Raw genomic sequence first — 7,976 nt, 5'->3', positions numbered from 1 at the left:
TCTCTCTCTCTCTCTCTCTCTCTCTCTCTCTCTCTCTCTCTCTCTCTCTATAGATATAGATCGGTTGCCTGTTAGATTCAGACTTTAATTCCTACTTCTAGAGGATCTGAAATTCAATATTGTCATCTTAGGTTTTTCTCAACCATTAAATAATTGCGCTCTCCTCTGAGCTAGTTTTCACACAATACTATCCCTGAGTTGATCAGTTGCTTGAATGCTGGGAATGTGCTCTACACATCCATTCATTTTCAGAAAGAAGTTATTATATTTTTACCAGCCGGTCTTTGTTACTTGTCCCCTCTCATGTGTAAAATGTGTGAGTGGATTAGATCTTTAAAAGTATGTAGTGATAAGCTTTTGGTGGAGAGGGCTGTAAAAATGAGCACTCAACCACAAAAGGACCATTTGTATATCGACTACTCCTCCTGTGTTACCTTGAATTCTTGAAGAAAAATACGAACAAAAATAAATGTCTCGTATGCCTCCAAGGTGAAAGAAGATAAAAACAAACAGAAATGTCTTGATGAATTGAATTAAATGGGGCAGCTTTTAACAGAAAAACAATTAGTTTACAAACTCTCACACAACTTGTGCAGTATAATCCAAGTCTCATTTATCCAGTCGTATGCTCAGGACTTCCCAAACACGTGCATCTTTGCTCAAACCTATTTAAAACACTTGTGAATCGCACACAGACAAGTAGTGCAAGTGTGACACCTTTTCATGCGGAAGTGCTGCAGAAGATTCATGTGTTTTGGGAAGTACTGTGCATTCGACCAAATAAATGAGACTTGGGTTAGTTATCCTGCACGGCTTGCGCGAGGGTTTGTAAAGGGATGTTTTGAGATAGTTTGGCAGTTGTGAAACATGGCCCGCATTTATTTCAATTGATCAACACTTCTCCGTTTTTTGATCCTGCGCTCACTGCGGAGGCCTGTGAGAAGACCAAGTTTTCTTCAGGAATTCAAGGTAACACTGGATGTGGGTGAAGCAGTCGTTAAAGAAGGCTCCGGGGAGCCAACTTACAGTTGGGGTCAAAACGTTCTTTGTGGAGTGTGAGGACTGGGACGCATTTATCAAGAGACAATGGGCACGGGTTAAATCGGGTTATATAACATGCACAACCTCAGGCTTTCGAAGTTTAACACAAAAATGAACTAGTTAGGTAAACAATGAAAAAAAGAGAGCTTAAATATTGTTTGTGTATAATCACTCTCAGGGGGTTCCTTCTCACCTCTGCAGGCATCTAGGATCTGTGAGTAGACGTGAAGGATTTTAACTTGTGTTGTTAACTTGTGACAAAACTTGTACTTTGACTAAAAAAGTGATACATGCAGGCTGTGGTCTACTTGAACCTTGCAAGAAAAATAAAATCATCACCATATGTGAGCACAATTTTTTTTTTTTAACTACACTAAATCCACTGCATTATTCTAATCATGTACTATGAAGGACACAATTACCAACTCACAGCACTTGGACGTCTAACTATGACCTATAATTACCCCTGTGGGGGTGTAGCTTCAGCCTCTAACAGAAGAGTAAATATGTATGAGCCACGTGATATGGATCACATTATTGACACAACACACCACAACCCTATTGTACTTTCTTTTTTCTCTCCATGCGTCCTTGTTTGAATTTGCTGTCAACAGGTGAAGCATTTCTTCACTGATGCTCCTTCACAGTCAACAGAAAAAAGCATTGATTTCCTTTCACTCCATTATCCCCTTTCCACTCTGGTGAGATTAGGAAGTGTAATCATGGTGATCCAGGGGATTATACAAGCAAAACATATGTACAACCATGAGGAAATCAGATTGATGTTATTGGCATAAAGTCATGTCTTTATAGCGTGACTTTGGCTAAATTACGTTCTTATAACAATGCTGAAAAATGTGTTGCGTGATTTACAGTAATACGCATATTTAACAAAATCTCTTTGGTGGCCTTCTTGTATCAGACTTAGAATGCAGTTCAAAGCCGTCCACACATTTTAGGTTATTTCAGATTACATATTTATCCATCAGTGGCTTAACACTTTGCAAATCCCTGGCAATTATCACTTTGTGGCAGCCCTTGTGCATTCAGATGTGTGTTGTGATGTCGAAGTGGCAACGCAGTACAAACAAAGCCTCTTAACTCTCACAGCCTCGCTCTTTGCTCTCACGCTAACTTGAAAACAAACATGCGCACACACTGGGGATGTAACCCAATTTGATTACCAAATTAAGCACCAGAGACTTGGTGACGATGGACAAATTACCGAAGTGGCCAACAGATCATACAAGGAGGGAAAGTGTGAATATAGGTGGGACCTGTTACTTCCTCAATAGAGGTTGGATATAACGACATTTGGCTGGTGTATAGCAACCACATTGAGACGGGTAAAAAAAAAATTCCTGGATTGAATCACAGTAGTCATGACTAACCTTTGTTGAATAGCTTCATACAGTTCTGACTTGCTGGTTCATAGTTGGCATTTCCTTTCAGCTTAATCGTATCCTAAAATCTTTTGATTCAATTCATTCTCAAATTTCTTTCCATTTCTCTCTTGTCTCCGTCCTGCCAGCACCTGGAGGTGTGTTTGGTCCTCAAGGGGAATCGGGGTCAGAACCTGAAGATGACAGCCAAATGAAGTTCTACACAGAGCAGCACAGAGGACGGAGGCGCAGCAAAGGTGAGAGCGAACGCACGCAGGTGTATATCTTTGTACATTGTTATAAATGTCTTACATTTTAAACACATTAACTTGCACAGGGGGAAGCCTCTTATCCACTGTACATACTGCTGAGAAGGCAATACAGTAAAAAGAGAATAATGTACAGTAAAACATTTTGAAAACAAATTAATTCAAACCCTTACCCCGGTTGAATATGAGCCTATAGCTGAGGGAAATGAGGCTAGACATTTCTGGAATCGTCAGCGTAGCTGGAAGTAGGAAGGAGTCATGCACATTCCCTGTGGGGTTTAAAGTGCTGTTCCATGGCACAGCTCAATGACACTCAAAGCAGATATACGAGCTGATGTAAATGGAGGCTCAGTGATGAGCAAAGCTGAGTCACATTACTTTGATGGGAAGCATGATTTTAACTTCCCCTTCCCACATAGTGATATGTGATAGTGAAAACTCTGTGGATTTGAGAAGTAGTCTGTGTGTTCACTTGGGTGACCATAGATATATGTATAGTTATTGTAAAGTAATAGAAATCCATGTGTTTCTAATTATTCTCCATACCCATAAAGTAAAAAGACGGATGGTTCTCGGACGTTGATGTATAGCTTCTGCATAAAGGTCTTGTAGTTGTTACAAAAACGTTGATTATTGAAGTTCACCGCATAGTTTAAATGCAGGATTCAGTGGAATAGGGGTAAAGATAGCATGTGTAGGTTTATGAACACAGACGAGGCTCTCAAATTGGCTTCATGGACTCCAATTATTTTAGTTCAAAATGAAATAGACACACAAACATAGTAACATGTATTGGTTGTGGAGTTTTAAATGTACAATTAATCACAGAAAATAGTTGACTGTTCTAATTTAAAGATAATAATCTTGTCTAAACCATCGGCTCTTTGTAAATGGGATCATGGATTTTGTAACAAAAGCATGTTGGCTCAGGACCCGGAAAGCCATAAAACCCGCGACCGTGATCTGTTTTTAAGTTGCAGCCCATGTAAAGAGGTTGTTGGGAAGAGGAACACAAGCAGAAGAAAGAAATTAAACTTAAGTTTTTAATCTTTAGTGGTGTTTTGTGTATTCTATTTGCTTGTTGATTTACATATATTCATGTATTTTGTGTACGTGTTTGTTTTAGTGTTTCTGTGATTAATTGAGCGCATTGACTAGAGATGTTTGGTTTGTGGCCATAACGTAAGTGTTTGCCATCGTGAGTGTACATGCTTTTGTCTGCTCAGTAGGCTTTTATAGTGATTGAGGGACCCCTTCACGAGCCCAGTGACACCATACACCAAAGGGATTAGCTGCTCTGCCGCTTTCACCGCGGCCAGGTGTCGTTCCTGTCCCTCCACAACATCGTGACTGTGGTAGACATGCGATTCAGTACGGGGGGGGATTCATTATCCTAACTTTGTCTTCCTGGTTTTGACCTTGAGCTGCATTTCAGTGCTTCCAAACTTCTGATGGGATTCACTGGACTCTCCTGTCACAAGGGGTCACTGATTAGATTTGTTTCCAGAATGGGGTGGTTTTTTTTTTTCAATTCAATTTGCACCATTTGCACATCGCATCAGTGATTGATTGAAATCACACTGTACTGTGGTTGTAAAATGTAAAACATCTAGATTGTGTGTGTGGCTCTGTTTGTTTGAGGTACACACTCATCTAGTTGCTGATACATTACTGCATCAGCAAGGAGGCCATTTGTTCAATATACGTCACTTAACCAGCACACCTGAGTTTGACTGCTTATAACAGGAGAACAAGAATAGGCCTATTATTACTTTTGACTTCTCCAACAAACCTGCATAATGCATGGTGCACACTGGGCACCATATATATTTGAAGAAAACACAACAACCAATTATTTAGTACAAACTTGTCAGCATTCAAATGTGTGGCTGTAAATCAGCTCTTGAGTCTAAATAAGAACAAATTGGTGAATGTCAGAATCTTGAAAACTGCTTAAGTGTCTTTTAAGAAGAACTTTCTCCTTAAGAAAGGTTTGTGAATGAGGCCCAAACCAGCGCTATCACTGCCATATCCCTCTCACATTCCAGTGAGCCTCCTCCCAACATGCTTACTTCTCTCCCTTGATGAATACCACTAGACAGAGGTTAAGCGGCTAATTTCATTCCCCATATCTGGCTTGGAAATGGGAGCCCTGACAGAGCCAAAGGGCAACCAAAACAACCAATCCATAACCCTGTCAGTGGCAATAAGATCATACATCACGCTGGTGAATGATTCAGGGCTGCTCTGCAGAAGCGCGGGTATTCTAAGTCATCCTTTCTTTTCTCAGGCCGGACTTGAACCCGGGTTAGATTCATAAATCAGGAGTACAATTAACGCCATTTTCAAGGATTGTGGGAGACTCGGAGGCTGCATTTTCAATAAGGCATGCTAAAGTGGACGATTTAGTCTGAGGTTTGTGCTATGTGTGTTTTACGTCTCCTATGTGTGAAAGTACTTCCTGTCAGGGAGGTTCAAATACAGTCGTGTGTTTGAGCCACTGATAAAAATCAAAAAGGGCTTCTGTCAAACTGTTCACCTTTTTCCTCTTTGTCTTCCTCCAGGCCACTCGCACAGTCCTCTGAATAAGGTCACCCTGACGTTGATCACCATCAGCACATGTGTCACTGCCATTGTCTATGCCACGCAGGATTCCTGCCCTCTCACCGTCAAGGTTACACTCCATGTGCCTGAGCATTTTGTTGCAGATGGTAAGTGCGACACATTCATTAGAATTTGGCTGAATATTCAACTGAAGGAATGTCCAAAACAATCATGTTTTTTCACGTTTAGCCTGATATCTATTTTCAGCTTTGCACTGTTTTTTTTTTTTTTTTTTTTTTTGCTGCACTCTTAATTGAGACTATAAGATGTAAAACCCAAGAGTAAAAAGGGAGAAGGGAAAAAGTCTGGTCACCAACAAGACGCCCACTAAACTCAGTTGGAAGCTAAAAAAATATATAGATTTGTGGAGCATGTTATCATAATAGCCGCTATCCATCAAGGTACACATTTGTGTCATTCTTTTCCTTTTTTTCCCAGCCATAATTGGAGTTGTCCTTCAAGCAGCATTCTGCAGCAACTGTCCACATACCAAAGTTGTTATTGAGTGGCGGAAGATATTATGCAATTTGTATAGTTTTCATTGTTAGTAGGAACAGCTAATGGACCAGGGACAGCTCTGTATGCTTCCACTGCTTCTATTTACAAATGGCTTGCAGTAAAAATCTCCACCCCCTCTACCGTGATTTGTGGTTCTAAATTGTAATGCTTTTCGGTGTCAGTGCCCCTTCTGCACGACTGATAAAGTACAAAAGACGCACATCCATCCAAGGAAAAGTAAATCATGTGCTAGAACCAAAAAAGATGAATCAGGACAACAAAGTCCACACACTGAAAGCTCCCAATGGGGAAGAAAAAATGATTTATTGTCACCACAAACGACTGAATGACATTTGGAGCCATCAGACTGATGAAGAGCATTGTGCTCAAAATGTGATTGTTTTTTTCTTTTCTTTGTTTCTTTTGCATTGGGAGCATTCAGTGTGGAAACTTTATTACATGTGACTGCATAGATTTGAATACTAACCTATTTTATTGTTTCAGTCGACACAGACATTCTATTTAACTAATGTGACAGAAGTACTCCGAGGTTTATTTGTGTTTTGTTTGTGCTCTATGCAAGCGTTGGATGAAATACACACATAACGTTTTTGAGAAAAAAATGAGCTGATAACACCGTCTTTTACATGCCAACATTGAGACAGTGCACACAATATTTTCACAATAAATGCCAATTCAGGATAATCAAGTATGTAGATGCCCAGGCGACTGCTTAGAGAGTCTTCCCACTGCGTCTGTTTTAAATTTGTCGTTGGCTTTTGGGAAAATTGTAAATTGTGTCTGTGTATTGGCAAGATACCGCAGTATAAACCTTGCTGGGAGGTAAGAGAGGCCAATATGGAAAATGTGCAAGGAGTTAAGCGAAGTTAGAGGGAGTGAGGAGCTGAGGCAATTTAACTAATGATTGCTATATCTCTGAAAGCGTTCACATATCAGTCGATCAGGTGCTCTTGCCACCGGGGCCTCATTTCTAGTCCGCCCACACATCCTCAATTTGTGTGCACACGGACACACAATATAAATGGAACAGTTCACAAAACTCCAATTTATGGAGTTTATTTTGTGATAACTTGTAAGATGGACACTTGGAAAATATAATTTAAGGCAATATACTGTAAACGACTTTTAGTGTTCAGTGGTTTGAGGTTTTTCTTTTCCTGGGTTTTTTATGAGGCGTTGATCTCTGACCACTTTTCCCCCAGACCAATCACATTGCAGTTCACTTCACACACAGTATCATTGGATTCTGCCAAATCATGACAGTTGGCCTCCTGTAAGAACCACCCGTACAAACATATTTCTCCTTAATCATCATCTAGACAATTTACTGACAGTTATTTTACTGTAGATTTCATGGCTTTATTGGCTTTGGCACAGCGACTTTTCAATAGATTTTTTTTCAATCCACACAGCTGCCTCAGGGTCATTGCAGGTTTCTGTCCAGGATCATTATAACACCTGACAGTGTAACATCACCTCCTGTAGGCTGTGATACTTTCTCGTCTAATTTCTTTATGACTGTCATGTTCCCTTGACCACTTGTTATCTTTTTCTCTACCGATTTCCAACAGCAAGACTTGAATTTCTGCAGTGCTAAATTCTTTGTGAAACCTTGCCACAAAGCGAGCGATGTTAGGGGCATCAGTTCAAGGTGAAATCTGGTGGCTGTCATCAGGCAGACATGAGCTCTCTACAACTGCTCTTTATTGCGGTTAAGAGAGTTTTGTGAATCCCACTCGGAATACTTGTATGAACTGGTCTCACAGAAAAAAACCAGAGGGTCAGACTACACTACACTGTAGTTCATTGCAGGATATCTCTACAACTGCAACAGTCAACGTGCTGATAAGTGTAATGCCGATATGTCACTGAGAATGAGTGATTGTTTTTTTCTGACCTCCTCACCTTTGCTCTTCCATTACTAACAAGGCAGACTTTCCACTCATACACAATATTTTTTTCTCAAAAGTTTGGAGCTGACCCGATGCTAAGTTCTTAACTTTTTAACATAAGACATAAACAAAATCAATGGATGGAGTTTGGCTGATGTGTTCCATGGATATTCACAATCACTAGAGAATGCATTATTTATATTTTGATGGCCTTTGCTTTAGTCTCTCTCTCTCTCTCTCTCTCTCTCTCTCTCTCTCTCTCTCTCTCT

The 7,976-nt window shown here is 40.2% G+C and overlaps 1 protein-coding gene across 3 annotated transcripts in view; it reads left to right on the top strand.

Annotated features, from left to right (window-relative positions):
- Window positions 1-7,976, top strand: part of astn2 (astrotactin 2) — a 186,627-nt gene that overhangs the window by 62,411 nt on the left and 116,240 nt on the right. For all 3 annotated transcript variants that reach the window (XM_031859969.1, XM_031859971.1, XM_031859970.1), the window contains 2 exons: window positions 2,573-2,680; window positions 5,257-5,403. In XM_031859969.1, the coding sequence (XP_031715829.1) occupies window positions 2,573-2,680; window positions 5,257-5,403 (255 nt within the window). The remainder of the gene's footprint in view (window positions 1-2,572; window positions 2,681-5,256; window positions 5,404-7,976) is intronic.

The sequence above is a fragment of the Anarrhichthys ocellatus genome, unplaced genomic scaffold, assembly GCF_004355925.1.
Source record: "Anarrhichthys ocellatus isolate YVR2014 unplaced genomic scaffold, GSC_Weel_1.0 scaffold23, whole genome shotgun sequence".
Classification (NCBI taxonomy): domain Eukaryota; kingdom Metazoa; phylum Chordata; class Actinopteri; order Perciformes; family Anarhichadidae; genus Anarrhichthys; species Anarrhichthys ocellatus.
The sequence above is the reverse complement of the archived record's forward strand: the minus strand, read 5'-3'. Positions and strand labels throughout refer to the sequence as shown.